Consider the following 19,508-nt stretch of genomic DNA (forward strand, 5'->3'; position numbering starts at 1 on the left):
GTCCAACACAGAGTCCAACACAGAGTCCACAACACAGAGTCCACCACAGAGTCCAACACAGAGTCCAACACAGAGTCCAACACAGAGTCCACAACACAGAGTCCAACACAGAGTCCAACACAGAGTCCACAACACAGAGTCCAACACAGAGTCCACAACACAGAGTCCAACACAGAGTCCAACACAGAGTCCACACAGAGTCCACACAGAGTCCACAACACAGAGTCCAACACAGAGTCCAACACAGAGTCCAACACAGAGTCCACAACACAGAGTCCAACACAGAGTCCACAACACAGAGTCCAACACACAGAGTCCAACACAGAGTCCAACACAGAGTCCACAACACAGAGTCCACAACACAGAGTCCAACACAGAGTCCACAACACAGAGTCCACAACACAGAGTCCACACAGAGTCCACAACACAGAGTCCAACACAGAGTCCAACACAGAGTCCAACACAGAGTCCACCACAGAGTCCACAACACAGAGTCCAACACAGAGTCCAACACAGAGTCCACAACACAGAGTCCACAACACAGAGTCCACAACACAAAGTCAAAGCTAACATTACTGCTAAGCTAGTGGAACATATTGTCTGATTGTAACATAAGAGCTGTTTTTAAACTTTTGTTTTTCAACGGTTCCACCTACAGCCGCTAAATTGGTATAATAAGTTCTCCAAAGACTGAACAGTTTGCAGTATCTACTGGAAGGACTCAGACACAGTTAGTAGAGAGAGCGCTCATGTGAAGGAAGACATTGTGTCGACATGATAATGATACTGTGTTTCTTACATTTAAAGCTGTATTGTGTTTGTGTTACTAACAGTCCGAGGAAGAGGCAGCGAGCGGTGGAGAGCAACCCGAACAAACAGCCTCCAGCCGACCAGACGGGACCACATCAGGCAGGGCACAGGTAACGAATACAGCTGATAATGAACGGGCCTCAGCACACTCACTTTCACAACCACACCCTAAAATGGCCCCAATGTTCATACATCTCAGTGAAACCGAGAGACCCATATCTAAATATTTCACATTTCTGACACCAAGTTTCATGAGTTTCTGCAAGTTTAGACCCCAAAAAGAGAAGCGACGTACTATCATCATCATCAACGTCTGAAGGCTTTCCTAACCTAGTTTCAGCTGGACCTGATCAACCTGCTAGGACTAGTAGCTTAACTCAAGTCTATCAGAAGAGTTCTCTAGGAGGAGTTTACATTAAGTACATTGTGTTTAAACTGCTACAGATGACTCTTATGTACACTCATACACTGTGATATCTGCCAGGGTTTAGCCTTCAATGGGTGGTGACCCCTACTGGCTACGGTAAGCGTACTGACTCATTCCCAGTTTCCTTCCTGCTCTGTGTACACTGTTTGGTGCTGTAGCTCTGTCAGTGAACGCTAAATCTAAATTTGTTTTACTCGTTACAGCGGTTATTTTCCAGCTTAACGAATAAACGTAGACTAGTTCTACCTAAACACTCGGAGTTACTCCTTCTTTTAGCAACTTTTCGCTATTTTCAAAAGTTTTTCATACACGCTAGTTTCATTAGCATTAGCAGTTAGCTATGGCTTCTCCCTCTCCCTCTCCTCTGTCCTGCTCAGTGTGTCAGATGTTCAGTTATTCCTCTGCCTCCTTTAATGATAATGGTTCTTGTATTAAGTGTAGTTTATTTACTGCGCTGGAGGCGAGGCTTAGTGAGTTAGAGGAACGGTACCGCACCACGGAGATATCTTTCGCCGCTATAGTTAGCCAGCCCCCAGTAACCGGTGCGAAGGTAGCTTCTGCTAGCCGTCCCCCAGTAGTTCCCCCGGTAGTTCCCCGGTAGTTCCTCCGGTAGTTCCTCTGGTAGTTCCCCCGGTAGTTCTCCCGGTAGTTCCTCCGGTAGATCCCCCGGTAGTTCCCCCGGTAGTTCCCCCGGTAGTTCCTCCAGTAGTTCCCCCGGTAGTTCCTCCAGTAGTTCCCCTGGTAGTTCCCGAGCAGCCGGGAAAACAGGGACAGTGGGTGACTGAGCGAACAAAGGCTGAACCAACCCATTCATGTTTCTAATAAATCTTCCCCACTCAGCGACACACCCGCTGAGGAACCAACTCTGGTTATTGGCAGGTCCATAGTCAGAAACGTGAAGTTAGCGAAGCCAGCGGCCATAGTTAAATGTATCCCTGGGGCCAGAGCGGGCGACATTGAATCAAATTTAAAACTGCTGACTAAAGATAAACGTAAATACAGTAAGATTGTTATCCACGTCGGCGGTAATGACACCCGATTACGCCAATCGGAGGTCACTAAGATTAATGTGGAGTCGGTGTGTAACTATGCTAAAACAATGTCGGACTCCGTAGTTTTCTCTGGACCCCTGCCCAATGTGACCAGTGATGACATGTATAGCCGCATGTCGTCATTCCACCGCTGGCTGTCGAGGTGGTGTCCAGAAAACGATGTGGGCTTCATTGATAACTGGAAGCCTTTTTGGGGAAAACCTGGTCTGATTAGGAGAGACGGCATCCATCCCACTTTGGATGGAGCGGCTCTCTTATCTAGAAATATGGCGAAGTTTATCTCTAAAACCTGACAGTCCAGAGTTAGGACCAGGAAGCAGAGCTGCTGTCTTACACACTTCTCTGCTCTTCCACTAGAACAGTCACCCAACCAAAACCCCATAGAGACTGTGTCTGTCCCCCGACCACCTAAATTATTTAAAGAAATAAAAACCTAATAAAAATTAAAACTAACTCCTCAGTAGCACAAAATAAGAGAATGAAATGTGGACTGTTAAATATCAGGTCTCTGTCCTCTAAAGCTGTTTTAGTGAATGAATTAATATCAGATTATGATATTGATTTACTTTGTCTTACTGAGACCTGGTTGTCCCACGAGGAGTATGTTAGCCTAAATGAATCCACCCCCCCCCAGTCATATTAATACTCACATTCCTCGAGGCACAGGCCGAGGAGGTGGAGCAGCAGCCATATATGATTCGAGCGTTTTAATGGACCCTAAACCTAAACTAAATTATAATTAATTTGAAAGCCTTGTTCTTAGTCTTTCTCACCCAAACTGGAAAACACTGCAGCCAGTTCTATTTGTTATAGTGTACCGCGCTCCTGGACCGTACTCTGATTTTATATCTGAATTCTCAGAGTTTTTATCAAGTTTAGTCCTCAAATCAGATAAAGTAATTATTGTAGGTGATTTTAATATTCATGTGGATGTTAACAATGACAGCCTTAGTAATGCATTTATATCATTCATAGACTCAATTGCCTTCTGTCAGAGTGTAAATAAACCAACTCATTGTTTTAATCACACTCTTGACCTTGTTTTATCATATGGCATTAATATTGAACATTTAATAGTCTTCCCACATAATCCTTTCCTATCTGACCATTATTTAATAACTTTTGAATTCATGTTGTTAGATTATAAGCCATTAGGCAAAACTTCCTACAGCAGATGTCTATCTGACAGTGCTGTAGCTAAATTTAAGGAGGAAATTCCTTCAGTGTTTAATTCAATGCCATGTCTGAATATAACAGAGTCCTATAACAACTTTAGTCCCTCTGAAATTGATAATCTTTTCGATAGTGCTGCAGGCTCACTACAAAGAACATTAGATTCTATCGCTCCTATAAAAAAGGAAATTATTAAAACATAGGAGACTAGCACCTTGGTATAACCACCAAACCCGCCAGTTAAAACAAATAGCTAGGAAATCTGAAAGGAAATGGTGCTCTTCCAAATTATCAGAATATCGCTCAATTTGGCATGATAATCTTAAAACTTATAGAAAGGCCCTCCGTAATGCCAGAGGAGCCTATTACTCAGCACTAATAGAAGAAAATAAGAATAACCCTAGGTTCCTCTTCAGCACTGTAGCCAGGCTGACAGAGAGTCACAGCTCTATTGAGCCACATATCCCCATAAACTTAAGTAGCAATGACTTCATGAGCTTCTTCTATAATAAAATTATTACTATTAGAGAGAAAATTAATCACCAACTGCCATCAACAGTTATCAGTGGCTCTCCAAGTTCAGGGACTTTAACTAATGTAAACTCAGATATATATTTAGACTGTTTTTCTGCTATCGATCTTCATCAGTTAACTTCAATCATTTCTTCATCAAAGCCATCAACCTGTCTGTTGGACCCAAACCCAACTAGGCTACTTAAAGAAGTCGTACCCTTAATTGGCACTTCTTTACTGGATATGATTAATCTTTCTTTATTATCAGGATATGTACCACAGTCCTTTAAAGTAGCTGTAATTAAACCCCTTCTTAAAAAGCCCACTCTTGACCCAGGGGTTTTAGCCAACTATAGACCGATTTCTAACCTCCCCTTCCTCTCTAAGATTCTGGAGAAAGTAGTCGCCAAAGAGTTGTGTGACTTTCTACATAACAATAGTTTATTTGAGGATTTTCAGTCAGGATTTAGAGTTCATCATAGCACAGAGACAGCTCTGGTTAAAGTTAATAATGACCTTCTGACTGCTTCTGACAATGGACTTGTCTCTGTACTTGTATTATTAGATCTTAGTGCTGCATTTGACACCATTGACCATAATATTCTTTTACAGAGACTTGAGCATCAAATTGGCATTAAAGGAACCGCACTAAGCTGGTTTAAGTCATATTTATCAGATCGCTCGCAGTTTGTACATGTTAACGATGAATCTTCAATAAATACTACAGTTAGTCATGGAGTTCCACAAGGTTCTGTTGTTGGACCAATACTATTTACTTTATATATGCTCCCTTTAGGCAACATTATTAAGAATCACTCCATTAACTTTCACTGTTATGCAGATGATACGCAGTTATATCTATCAATCAAGCCTAATGAAATTAATCAATTATCTAAATTACAAACATGTCTTAAGGACATAAAATCCTGGATGAGCTGCAATTTTCTGATGTTAAACTCAGAAAAAAACAAAATTCTTGTTCTTGGCCCCAAAAACCTTAGAGACTCACTGTCTAAAGATATAGTTACTCTAGATGCCATTACCTTGGCCTCTAGCACCACTGTCAGGAATCTTGGAGTTATCTTTGATCAGGATTTGTCATTTAACTCCCACATAAAGCAGACCTCTAGGACCGCCTTCTTTCATTTACGTAATATTAGAAAAATTAGACACATCCTATCACAGACAGATGCAGAAAAACTAATCCATGCATTTGTTACTTCAAGGCTGGATTACTGCAACTCTTTATTATCAGGTTGCCCCAATAAGTCCATTAAAACGCTCCAATTAATTCAGAACGCTGCAGCACGAGTACTGACAGGAACTAGAAAAAGAGATCACATCTCTCCTGTACTAGCTTCTCTGCACTGGCTCCCTGTAAAATTGAGGATTGTCCGGCTGGCTGTGTCTTTGCTGCACGGTGTGGGTCTGGTGTTGGTTGCTTCGTGGTGTTGGCTGATGGGTGATTTGTAAACGCCGTGCTAGTTAGTAGCATGGAGCTAATGGTCCAAATAAAATATAGGAACATTGCAAATAGTAACGGTATTAGGGCCCGTGAAAACACGTTTCACCTATGAGTATGAACAGTGGTACACATGTAGATCTTATCCAGATGAACAAAAAATCCAGTGGGCGCCATATCCCAAACCCAACAGGAAGTCGGCCATTAAGGATTTAGCGGTCATTTCTGGAGATTTGCACACGTTGTATTTGAACGAACTCCTCCTAGGGAATTTATCGGATCGACTTCAGATTTAGACACAGCCATCTAAAAACATTAACAATTAAAAGTTGTGCTATTTACTACATTCCGTCGAACGGCGTGCCCATGGCGTGGCGTGGAATTTTAACGATTTGCCATGAATGAGGGATTTGTCACAACTTCTGCGTACATGATCCGATCTCAATGAAACTTTACATGTTTGATAAGAGTCCCGCCCTGAACACGTCTATGTGATAATATTCAGTAATAGTGAGAGCGCCACCTATTGGTGAAGGAAATGTCATTTTTTTATACTTCCATGTTCTACTCCTAGCAGGATGATCAGATCTAGCTGAAATCTAGTCAGGAAATGCAAAACATGCTGTTGATGAGTGTACATGGTCCAATCGGAAATTCTGTCAGCGGTCCCTTAGGATGATGCCGATGACATTTTATGAATCTTACGTTTTTTCGAGGAACCATGTTGCCATGTCGACGTTGCGAAAATCAGCCTTTGTGTTACCATTGACCAGTTTTTGGGGGGCTAAACATGCCCGAAAACTCATGAAACTTTAAACAAATTCAGTCGTGGCAAAGGCTAAGGTATTGTCTTGGTCCTGTAGATGGGCGTCGCAAAATGGCTTAGCCACGCCCCGAAGAATCAGCCCCCTAAAAACGTAATACCGACGTATGAAAATCAGCACGCATGTGAATCATGATGGGAAAAGCAAAAAAGCCTCCTGGACCCATAACCCAAACCCAACAGGAAGTCGTCCATTTTGAATTCCGTGGTCATTTTCGCCGATTTGCATACGTTGTATTTGAACGAAATGCTCCTACGAAATTTATCGGATCAACTTCAACCCGTGGCCTAGCGTCCCATTTCGACGATTCGCCATGAAAAAGGAAGTAGTAATAACTTCAGTGTACATTGTCTGATCTTCAAACTTCACGTGTTTGATAGGAGTCCCACCCTGAACACGCCTACATGAAAATATTCAGATATAGTGATAGCGCCACCTACTGGCAACAGGAAGTAAGCGCTGCCTGCCGATTTTGATCTGATTTACGTGAAATTTTCATGTTGGGGTCCGCATGTGACGCGGCCGCAGCATGCCCCGAGTTGGGTGGAGTGCGAGGGCCCGTTCATTGCTGCTTGCAGCTTTAATTCTAAATATGTTATTTTGTAGCGTTTAGTGTTTGTCACTGTTGGCCGACGCCCAGGATGATGCAACAGGATGCTGCCTACAGTTCACTAAACGTCCACTGGTGGCGCTATTAGCTACAGTTTAATGAACATTACAAGGAGAAGCTTGAAAGAAGACGATCTTTTAACAAGATTCATCCTGAACTTTGAATCTCTTTTCTTCCACAGATGGGTACTCGGGAATACTTACAACTAAAAGACGCCTGTTGAAGATGGTCGTATCAACTCTGCAGCCCTTGGAAATCACAGAAGATCCAAACTTTAGAGATTTTGTAAAAGCACTACACCCCAGCTTTTCAATTCCTTCCAAATCTACGATGCAGTCACAGTTGCTCAGCGTCTACAATGAAATGGAAAGTGATTTGCGATCGAAGTTGGCCTCTGCTGATGACATTGTGCTGACATGTGAGTTGTGGTCTTCAGGAGCTGAAGACTCTCATCTGACAGTGGGTTGCCATTTTGTGGACTGCAACGGGAATCTCATGTCCTACACGCTCAAAACCACCAGCCTCTTCAGAGACGAATCTGCAGCCCACATTCAGACTCAGCTCTCAGCCATCATGGATGCTTGGCAAGTGAAAGAAAAGGTCCACTGGGTCGTCAGAGCTGGCATGCCACAACTGAAGAATGTCAAAGCACAATGGGGTCACATGCCTTGTTTTGCTGACTCCCTGAATGTGGTATTCAAAGGTCTCATGAGTGATAACGAGCTGTCAAATGTTGTCAGAAAGTCTCAAGACATCGTCAGGTTCTTTAAGAAGGATTCTGAAGCTGAGAGGAAACTCAGAGAGATTCAAAATGGGTTGAAATTTAAACAAGACAAGCTGATCTTGTACTCTGGGGACCGATGGCTCCCCAGTCTGCACATGCTTCAAAGGCTGATGGAGCAGTACCCGGCCATGATGATGGTGTTCGACGAGAGAGGCAAAACAGATTTGATTCTAAATGAAAGTGATAAAGAGAAAATCAAGAAGATCATATCGGCTCTGGAACCTCTGAGGGAAGTCATGTCCAGGATGAAAGAAAAAGGATTCCAGAGCATTTCAGCCGTGCTGCCACTACTAAAGATACTCATGGACAGTCTTAGAGAAGAAGCTAAATGCAATGATGTTGCCAAGACATTACTGTTAAAATGTAAAAAGGAATTTGGTGATGTCAACAACAACCCCTTTCTGGCTCCCATCATGTTCCTTGACCCGAGGTTCAAAAACCAGCTGGGAGACGAAAACAAAAGACAAGCGATGGATAAAATAAAGACGGAGCTCTCTGCTTTCTGCTCTGCCGCTGAACTCAATGAACTTGTGAACGAATACGTGGCCTACAAACCGAACTCGGAGGAGTCAAACCCTTTGGCCTGGTGGAGGCACACAGGAAAGGAGAAGTTTGGTAAATTAAGCAAGCTGGGTCTGCAGAAACTTGGGGTTGTCTCCACTGCGGTGCCTTTAGAGAGAGCTTTCTCCAGTGCAGGTGATCAGTTCTGCAGCTTGAGGAGCTCCATCGAGCCAGAAAACCTCAACATGATCCTGTTCCTCAACAGCAACTGGTCCTCGAAGACTTAGACACAAATCTATTGTTCTCTTTGAGTGGATAGAAATACACAGTCACAGTCACATTCATCTAGCAAAGACCCTCTGAACTCTGAGCATATTGATCCTGATTTTCACCATGTCAACCACATCACGACAACTCCCCTCCCTCTCCTTTCCCACCCTGAAACACTCATCCGCCTTAATCACCTCACGACTTGACTACCTCAACAGCATCCTTTACGGCAAGTCCACAAAAATCCTCAACAAACTACAATACATCCAAAACTTGACTAACCGACCACCCACTTCTGCACCAGAGACCACATAAACCCAGTCCTTTAAAACCTCCACTGGCTCCCAGTTCAACAAAGAATCCAGTTCGAAATTCTACTCAACACCTATAAAGCTGCAACATCAGGTCCATGGACGCCAACCTCCTCACCTGTCTCATTCTCCGGACCTGGGGGGCCAGGGCCTTCTCCATCTCCCTCCCTCAGGAACTCTCTCCCTCACTGCCCTCCTTTAAAACTCAAAACCACCTGTTTAAATCTGGATGTCAGAACTGGGTGCACTGATAAAATCTGATGTGGGCTATGTTGGTGTGGTTGTTGGACACCTTTTTGGTCCAGTTCAGGCACTGATACAATCTTCTCTATGTTGAACCGCCATGTTTCTACAGTAGCCCAGAACGGACAAACCAAACACTGGATCTAGATTTCCTGAGTTCCTGAATGCCCCACATTCACTTTATTTCCAGAAAGTCCCTCATTCAGTTGGTTTCCTGAACGCCCCACAACTGTTGGTTCAGGCTGTCACTCTGATCTGATCTGCATTCAGTGTCCTTTCTGTCCTTTGAGCAGCAAACAGGACAAAGTCAGAAACAGATTCAGTCGTTTTGCCGACAGTGAAACTGTTGAACACAGAGACAGGAGGACAATTTAACAGCAGTCTGTGCAGATAAACCGGTTCCTGTAACAAAGAGCACAAAATTATTTACACCAGTTTAAAACTGCAGCATGAAAAACCTCCTGCTAACCTCCTGCTAGCCTTCTGCTAACCTCCTGCTAACCTCCTGCTAGCCTTCTGCTAACCTTCTGCTAACCTCCTGCTAACCTCCTGCTAACCTTCTGCTAACCTCCTGCTAAGAAGGAGGTTCAGACCTGGTCAGAGAACTGGAATTACGCTGAAAGGCATTAATGCATTGATTAGTTACCCACACTGATCAGGTTTATTGAACTCTTTGTTTCCTCTGCTGTTGATGTGACAAATCATTTTATCATTATTTTTCATTAAGATTTAAATGAAATGTCTGATTTAAATATAAAATGACTTTAACACATTAATGTCTGTACTGATCCACTGACTGAAGCTCATTTATATGGAAATTCTGCCATCTTGATCCTGGTGGAGCCTCCTGCCATGGTCCTGCTTGACTGCCATTGCTAATATCACTGATATTATTGTTTTTATTATTATAAGTTTTATTATAGCTACAGTTACTGTTGTTGCTCTTGTCACTTTTCATTGTCCCCAATCGTTGCTGTTGTCATGTTCATCATCATCAGTCACTACTATTAGTGTAGTTGTTGCTACTGTTGTTGCTGTGCACCTGTCTCTGTCTGTCTGTCTGTCTGTCTGTCTGTCTGTCTGTCTGTCTCTCTCTCTCTCTCTTACTCAAACTTGTCTAGACAGACAAGGTAGACCACCCACCTAGAGCCGAAGGATCTGTCCTAGGTTTCTGCCTTTTAACAGGCAGTTTTTCCTTGCCCTTGTCTCCAGGTTTCTCATGTTGGTACTGTTGGGTCTCTGTAAATAATGTTATAAGGAGTTCAGTCTAGACCTGCTCTATTTGAAAAGTGTCCTGAGATAACTTCTGTTATGAATTGGTGCTATACAAATAAAACTGAATTGAATTGAATTGTGGATGAAAGTGGAACTGCACTCATCATCAGCCACCAGCTGTCTGTGTTGTTTGAGAATGAACTAAATTAACATTTATACTCTTTTTTTCCTTTTTGATCCTTTTAATCAATTAAGTGTTCAGATCATTTCAAATTAGAAATATAATTCCTTTTGTTTATCTCAGTCGTCAATATTGTGACTATTTCAATATAATCATCTATAAAAGGTTGGGTTTGTTATGACAGTTAAATAATAAAATAATATTGTCCCTGAATGCCCCACAACTATATTTGTATATAAAGTTCATCATTATTATCATTATTTCTTTAAATGTTGTTTTAAAAAAGTGAAAAATATAAATTCCTGCCTAACGTAACCTAAATGACTTTTAGCCTCAAACCAAAAGGACATTTATTGTGTATTTATTGTTATTGGGGACCTAAATGCATCCTTTAATAATCAATGATCACTTTGTAATTAGTTATTAGTTATTAGGAGCAGATGTCAGGATATTTATCCTTTCAATTGAGATGTAAATAATAATTTTCTTTAATGTGGTTTTATTGTTTTTTTAGTGTTTGTAATAAAAGATTGTTCATTTTAAACTGACCTGCTTTGTTTGAAAAGTGTCCTCAAATAATTTCTGTTTAATAAATAAAACTGTTAATATGCAGACTGTGTGTGTTTCCTTCAGCCAACAGGGGGTGCCACCAGACTGATGTACAGCTGAAACACAATCCTCTAGTAGTATTATCATTTTAGAACATTTTGACTTACTTTAGTGATTTTATTTAAACATTTGTGACCTTTAAACTCTTTCTTTTGCACTAAACCTCTGGTCAAATGTTTATTTTATAATTACTTTAATCCTTAATATAATAATAATAATAATAATAATAATAACATAATACATAATGTTGTACAGTTGTGATGAATGGGGAAATTATATATTGTTATATATTATATTATAATTTATCTCATCTTCACCAAAATCAGGACATATCATATTTAGATTTCGGTTCATGTTTGGGTATCGTTAATCTGTAATTGGTTACTGAATTTAAGAAGGCGTGGCCCGATGCACTTAAAAAGGCCATAATATTATTATAATATAGGTCAGTGCTGTAGATACAGGTCAGAGGTCTGTACTTTCTATTTAATAATATTATAGTAACAGTAATCATATTTTTATTTTCAACTTGTGTTCTCCCATCATTTGACACTAATAGTCTTTTACTCTTTTTATTCTACGTCACTTCTTTCTGATTTTAATTAATTTTATTTGCATCATTGCCTCCTGAAATGTTTTTAACCCTGGTTCTGGCACTGTGTTACTTTGTTTTGAAAAGTGCTACCTAAATAGTTTTATTATTATTATTATTATTATTATTATTATTATTATTATTATTATTATTATTATTATTATTATTATTATTATTATTATTATTATTATGTGCAAACACTACTGACCTATTTTTGGATGGGCTGTTAAACATTTAGTCCCGCTGCTTAAATCAAACTCAGTAAACAATTCCTTACAATAAATCAACAGTCTCAAACTGTAATCTGATACAGGTACTAATTACCTTTTAAAAATGTAGTCTAATCTAATTATCACAAAATTAAAGTAACTTGATTTCTTTTAGATTACCACCGAATACGCAAATAAAAACAAGAAATATTAATAAGAAGTAAAGTTCATCTTTAAAACAAGAGTAATATAAAATATCACAAAGACTTTAGTGTCTTCTATAAAACAGAACACTGTGAAAATGTAATAGATTACAGTTACCTTTTTATTTATCCTGATAACTCTGGAAGCTCGATAGCAAAAACCAGTCTAAATATATATCTAAGTTTACATTAGTTAAAGTCCCTGAACTTGGAGAGCCACTGATAACTGTTGATGGCAGTTGGTGATTAATTTTCTCTCTAATAGTAATAATTTTATTATAGAAGAAGCTCATGAAGTCATTGCTACTTAAGTTTATGGGGATATGTGGCTCAATAGAGCTGTGACTCTCTGTCAGCCTGGCTACAGTGCTGAAGAGGAACCTAGGGTTATTCTTATTTTCTTCTATTTCTGGCGGGTTTGGTGGTTATACCACGGTGCTAGTCTCCTATGTTTTAATAATTTCCTTTTTATAGGAGCGATAGAGTCTAATGTTGATCGTAGTGAGCCTGTAGCACTATCGACAAGATTATCAATTTCAGAGGAACTAAAGTTGTTATAGGACTCTGTTAAATTCAGACATGGCATTGAATTAAACACTGAAGGAATCTCCTCCTTAAATTTAGCTACAGCACTGTCAGATAGACATCTGCTGTAGGAAGTTTTGCCTAATGGCTTATAATCTAATAGTATGAATTCAAAAGTTATTAAATAATGGTCAGATAGGAAAGGATTATGTGGGAAGACTATTAAATGTTCAATATCAATGCCATATGATAGAACAAGGTCAAGAGTGTGATTAAAACAATGAGTTGGTTTATTTACACTCTGACAGAAGCCAATTGAGTCTATTAATGATATAAATGCATTACTAAGGCTGTCATTGTCAACATCCACATGAATATTAAAATCACCTACAATAATTACTTTGGTGTAACATCATCAGATCATCCTATAAAGGTATGAGTACATTAGCATTGATTGCCGTTTCTTTTCCTACCTTTGAAAATGAAACATTTTCAAAAAACATCTTCAATTTCTCTTTTTATTTTCCTTCAGGGTGCAGTCATCAACCACAGGATGGTGGTTGTCAGAGACACTGCAGGTTTAACACACTGTTATATAAACTGTCAATGCTTCAAAGACACACACATGTATACTATATATATATATACATATATATGTATATATATGAATATTATATATATATATATATATATATATATGTATGTAGAAAGCGGTGGTGATAGATGTGGCCATACCAGCAGACGCCAACATCAGAAAGAAGGAACACGAAAAGGTTGAAAAGTACCAAGGGTTGAAAGAACAGCTGGAGCAGATGCAGAAGGTCAAAGCGAGCGTGATGCCCGTGGTAGTAGGAGCACTCGGGGCAGTGACCCCCAAACTGGGGGAGTGGCTCCAACAGATCCCAGGAACAACATCAGAAGCCTCAGTCCAGAAGAGCCCAGTCCTACGAACAGCTAAGATACTGCGCAGAAGCCTCAAACTCCCAGGCCTCTGGTAGAGGACCCGAGCTTGAGGATGACACAGATACTACCCCAAGAGGATGAGAGGGAAGTTTTTTTTTTTTATGTGTATATATATATATATATATATATACGTAAGTGAGTAAAGAAACACAAAGATCATTTTTAGTGGAACATTTTTTTATTGGTGAATTTATCAAACACAGATTCAAACAGTTTGTAACATTTTCTCTCAGTTTTGTCTTCAAAGTAAATCCAGTAAATGTATTTTTATTTTTTCTGCTCATGCAGCGCAGAAAGAAATGTCCTGAAGAGGCCCGACGACCTCTGACCCCTCGTTAGCTTTTCAGCCAATCAGATAAATGCATTCTTTAACTTTATAATAAGCATCCAATAAGAAAATATACAAAAACTGATTGTTTTGTCTTTCAGAGAAGAGAATATGCAGACGGATGTAAAAAACATTTTCCTCTCAGAGACGGCGAGACAGAGGGAGGTCTCACTCCCGCCAACAAAACCACAACTTTTTTCTTCCTTCAGCTTTTTTCTTACGCCACAAACAACAGATTCTACCCACACGAAAACCAACGAAGAAAAAGGATGAAGAACCCACTGAACTCATCAACAGAACCAGAAAGCACAGGACTACAGGGACCAGAATGCATTGTGCTGCAAGCAGGAACATAAAGGAGAAAAACAACAACAACAACAACAACAACAACAAACATCTGACTGATTCCTTCATATCTTATATGAATTTCTCTCATTTTTTAAACACAAACGTAAAAACAACCGTTGCTCTCTGAAAGAGTCCAAGTGCTACATCGTCACAGTGCCCTTCTTTTTATACTGCATTTCCCAGCATGCCCCTGCTCGTCCACACACAAGGACACGCCTCCCGTCTGTCAGCAGTGACGGACGGATGGTATGAAGAGATGAAGAGAAAAAAAAAACGTCTTCTCGACCACACGGTGTCGCTGTTTCCCCAGAAAACAATCAGTCTCTAAAATTCAGCACCAGAGGGAAAAAGGCCATTTTTGATTGATTTTGTTTTGCGCATTAACATTCGTTTTTATTTTTACAACAAAACACAATTTAGAAAATAAATGTTGTGACTCCTCCCCTTCGCGTAACCCCGCCCTCTTGTAGCAGACGTGGGCGGGGCCTAGAGGATCTCCTGTAGCTGCTGTATGACCGATAGAAAAGTTTAGTCTTTGGCAGATTTACAGAAACGAGGGCTTCAGGTGGGCGAGAGACAAAGGGAACGAATGAGAGAGAGAGAGAGAGAGTTTATTTTTATATTAAAGATGATGATGAAGATGAAGATGATGATTACAGTCACAGAAATGAGCCACAAAGTTAATGAGTTATCAGAAAGTTAATCTTCTGCTTCATCAACAATTCATCCTGTTTTATTTTAAAATTAGGATTTGAGTCGTTTTCAAATCACAGCTGAGATTTTACAGAGAACTTAATAATTAATAATTAATAATTAATTAGTTTAAGAAGCTGTACAAGAGTTTAGTTACTCTCTTTGTTCTGATACTCAGTCTGTCATTGATCTAAAGCTACATTAGCTTATCTGATCAATCAGCATGTTTCATTGATCTTTAATCAATTAGCTCCTCCCACCAGTGTTTAAAGCTACATTAGCTCCTCCCACCAGTGTTTAAAGCTACATTAGCTCCTCCCACCAGTGTGTAAAGCTATGTTAGCTCCTCCCACCAGTGTTTAAAGCTATGTTAGCTCCTCCCACCAGTGTTTAAAGCTACGGTAGCTCCTCCCACCAGTGTTTAAAGCTACGTTAGCTCCTCCCACCAGTGTTTAAAGCTACATTAGCTCCTCCCACCAGTGTTTAAAGCTACGTTAGCTCCTCCCACCAATGTGTAAAGCTATGTTAGCTCCTCCCACCAGTGTTTAAAGCTACATTAGCTCCTCCCACCAGTGTGTAAAGCTATGTTAGCTCCTCCCACCAGTGTTTAAAGCTACATTAGCTCCTCCCACCAGTGTGTAAAGCTATGTTAGCTCCTCCCACCAGTGTTTAAAGCTACGTTAGCTCCTCCCACCAGTGTTTAAAGCTACATTAGCTCCTCCCACCAGTGTTTAAAGCTACGTTAGCTCCTCCCACCAGTGTTTAAAACTATGTTAGCTCCTCCCACCAGTGTGTAAAGCTATGTTAGCTCCTCCCACCAGTGTTTAAAGCTACGTTAGCTCCTCCCACCAGTGTTTAAAGCTACGTTAGCTCCTCCCACCAGTGTTAGCGTTGGTAGCCACAGACCTCAGAGTACTTTGAGTAATAATATTTAGTATCTTCTACATTTACAGTTAAAAAATGAAAAGAATCTCAGTGTTTGAATAAACTGTTTAAAAGAATCACTTCACTTATTTTGTACAGCTGTTGGCAAATTGATTAATAGTCTATAATCAATGGATATATTGATTGATAATGAAAATAATCCTAAAGTTGCTTTAGTCAAAATTACACAAAAATAATATATGTAATAAAAATATGAGACAATCTGCTCAGATATGGATCCTGGATCTCTCTGAACCAATCAGAGTTCAGTTCTGTGAGTGTAACCATCAGGAGGTCTGGAGGTGAAGGTGAGATGTTTCCAGGACAAACAGAGAGTCTGTTTCTGCTGGTCTTCCCTCAGACCGGATCCTGATGGAGTCCAGATCACAATCAGCCCGATGAGTTCAGACTGCAGCCGGACTCCACTGACTCCTCTGGGATCAATATTCAACCCTTCACTCAGAACCTGGAAGGATGTTTGAGTGAGCGGAAACAATGTCTTTACCTGATCGATTGGTCTGATACTTTTCAGATATTTCCTGATTTAAATGATCGTTTATTGAGTTTTTATTGATTTGATATTAAGTCTGAGATCTCGCACAAAAAGACCAAATCAGTGAGTTTGTAAGTTTTAGCTGCTTAACTCTAAATTATGTTTATTTCTAAAACCTCTAAAAAGTCACAAAAGCTATTGTAGATTTTAGATCATTCAAGTGATTAATGTCGTGAATAAGAGAATAACCTCTTTGCAATATATTGAGCCAGATATTGGAAGTACAGGCAGCCATTGAGTTAATGAACTTAACTGAACAAGGAGACTGTTGAAACGTGCTTTTGTTGTATAATCACAGACAACATTAACTCTATCTTTATTGTTGTCCTAAAACCCTGAACCGAGTTTGCAGTTTGCAACAAAGTCAAAGGGTTTTTGGTTAGATGTCTGAAATACGGTCTGTGGTTCACACAAGCTTACGATATTTTCACGTTTTCTTCTACGTCATAAACCCGTCAGTAAACTCCACCTGTCAATGTCGAAGCTTCTACGTGTCTAAAGGAGACTACAAAGGTTGTAGTGACATTAAAACAGAGACGGATCTGCTCGCTTGTCCGTCTTTAAAGCCTTGTTGTGTTTATGCTCTCTCAAACTATTCTAACTTATCTTTAAAGCTACGTTAGCTCGTAGCTTTAAAGATAGAAGAAATCATAAAGTGAAGGTTGTCAATGGCGCAATCTCATTGGCTTTTTGTGGAAGGAACCAGGAAGTTAACTTCAGGTTTCATCACTACAGAACTTATTTTATATTTTGTTCACATATGATCAGAGTAGATCTTTATCGTGTGTGCACCAAATAATAACAATGAATAACTATTAATAATTAATAACAATGAATAACTATTAACAACAATTAATAACTATTAATAATCATTAATAACTGTTACTTTGGGGTCTCTGCTGATTTGTAGCGTCAACGTTAAATTGCTGAAATGGTCCTTTAAGTTTGGTTTATTTCTTCCAGTTTTAAAAAAGGCTTTTGTAGAAAATGTATTTGTAGTTTTTTATTTCATTATTTTGGCAGCAGAATTCAAATCTGCATGAGATGGATTTTATATTAATGTTTAAATATGAATAATGCAGGTGATTATTTGATGTATCAGTCTAACGTGGGAGTCAATGGAGTCCCAGCGAACCTCCAACCAGCAGGCTCCTCCCACCGCTGACCTCAGCCTCCTCTGATTGGCTGAGTGTCGTTCAGAGGTCAGAGAGAGGGAGCTGGATTTGTTTCCTGCCTCGGGCCGGTCGACGGGAGGAGGACGGAGCTCGGCCCCACCGGAAGAAGAACAGGAGAAGAGGAGGAGCAGCAGCAGGAGGAGGAGGTGCTATGAGGAGGCGAAGAGGAGGATGAGGAAGAGGGCGAGCAACATGGCGGACAGCAGGGAGAGGCGGGGCAGAGCGAGGCTGCAGCCACCGGTAGTGTCGTCTGTCAGGAAAGGCTCCGGCGACTCGTACACTGAGTCATCTGAAAGACAGAGACAGGAAGTGACATCATCCAGACGAGACCAAAGAAGAAGAAAATTATTTTATAAAATATAAAATATATTTATTATATTCTATATATATTTATTTATGATGACATCAGCTCTGAAGGAGACTTTAATGCTCATTAAAACATAATCGCTCTGCTTATTTCCCCATGAGGCTTTGTTAGTGCGTCTATGGCAAAGCCTCATGGGAGATGTAGTTGTTAAACACTAACAAAGTAACAGGATGAGGTCTCCAGAGCAGCACAACATCGTTTCCCTCCAGAGTTTCGTTCCCCGTTCAGCAGCTGCAGACACACGGCGAGAGTTTCTACGGAGCTACGGAGCGATCAATAAACCAGATACACTGATGGATCGATAATGGATCGATAATGGAAAGGTAGAGCCGAAGAACTTATATTTCTGTTTGGAGTTTAATTCAAATACTTTTATTAAGAAGCCCGACTACAAAATGTCTGAACTGAGGAGCTGCTTCCAGATGTTTATTAAATGATATAATAAATATAATAAATTATTACTATTATTATTAACAATAAATTATTATAATAATAACAATTATTATTATTATTAACAATTATTATTATTATTAACAATTATTATAATAATAACAATTATTATTATTATTAACAATAAATTATTATTATTATTATTAACAATCAATTATTATTATTATTAACAATTATTATAATAATAACAATTATTATTATTATTAACAATCAATTATTATTATTATTATTAACAATCAATTATTATTATTATTAACAATTATTATAATAATAACAATTATTATTATTATTAACAATAAATTATTATTACTATTAACAATTATTATAATAATAACAATTATTATTATTATTATTATTAACAATAAATTATTATTATTATTATTATTATTAACAATAAATTATTTACTGTAACTCTTCCAATAGAAGCCTGTCTCCTTTAGAAGCCTGCTGTGGCTCCATGTAGCAGGTCACTGCTTTAAGTGCTTTAGATCTCCACAGATATAAATGTTCTCCACAGTTCAACACATTCAACATATGGAAGCTTTCAATAAATATTATAATGCAGCTAAATTATTGTTTTATTTGAGTGAATAAGGACTCTTACTGTGAAAGAATCAGACTATTAAACCCTGCATGTGTCAGAGGGATTGTGGGAACATAACACTGAGTTTCAGCTGTAATATAATATTCACATTCAGTGTCTGACAGCTCTGCAGATAATCCTCGTCCTCATCCAGTAAACAGCGTCCTTCCTGCGGAGCGTCTACGTCTGATTGGTGGAAGCTGATTGGTCGCTGACGAGGATGAAGTTTAACACCTTCACTGTGGCAGCTGGGAGTCTTCACACATCCTCTTCTCCAAACTGACATTTACAGTTTCATATGAAGACATATTCTTCCTCCTGAGGACTCGCTTCTCCTCACTAACAACCAGATCAATAAGTAATAATCAGCTTCATGTGGACACCTGATCCAGCTCAAAGCGTCCTGAAGCTTTTAGACGGTCTGTTTAATAATGATGTGATTAATGTTAGCTAGCTTTTTTACAAACCATAACTCCGTTTCCATAGTAACACCTGACTAATACCTGGAAGAATCATTACCATCCCATTATGTGCTCATGCAATGGAAACGTTGTTCACTGCTCCAGGAAATAGGACGAACCTTAGATACGGAGATATTTCTGGCTGCAGA

General features: G+C 39.5%; 2 protein-coding genes across 5 annotated transcripts in view; one reads left to right on the forward strand and one right to left on the reverse strand.

The window, feature by feature from the left end:
• si:ch211-152f22.4 (uncharacterized) overlaps positions 1–19,508 on the forward strand; it is a 29,484-nt gene that overhangs the window by 3,406 nt on the left and 6,570 nt on the right. For 2 of the 4 annotated variants that reach the window (XM_051375625.1, XM_051375623.1), the window contains 2 exons: positions 834–920; positions 7,053–10,988. In XM_051375625.1, the coding sequence (XP_051231585.1) occupies positions 834–920; positions 7,053–8,443 (1,478 nt within the window). In that variant the 3' untranslated portion in view covers positions 8,444–10,988. Of the gene's footprint in view, positions 1–833; positions 921–7,052; positions 10,989–19,508 lie in introns of those variants that run through there. The other 2 variants (XR_007880375.1, XM_051375624.1) reach the window with 2 other exon arrangements.
• LOC127349770 (ephrin-A2-like) overlaps positions 13,637–19,508 on the reverse strand; it is a 68,219-nt gene continuing 62,347 nt past the window's right edge. The window contains exon 4 of the mRNA XM_051375670.1: positions 13,637–17,787. Coding sequence (XP_051231630.1) covers positions 17,648–17,787 — 140 coding nt within the window. The 3' untranslated portion in view covers positions 13,637–17,647. The remainder of the gene's footprint in view (positions 17,788–19,508) is intronic.

Source organism: Dicentrarchus labrax, unplaced genomic scaffold, assembly GCF_905237075.1.
Source record: "Dicentrarchus labrax unplaced genomic scaffold, dlabrax2021, whole genome shotgun sequence".
In the NCBI taxonomy this organism is placed as follows: Eukaryota; Metazoa; Chordata; class Actinopteri; family Moronidae; genus Dicentrarchus; species Dicentrarchus labrax.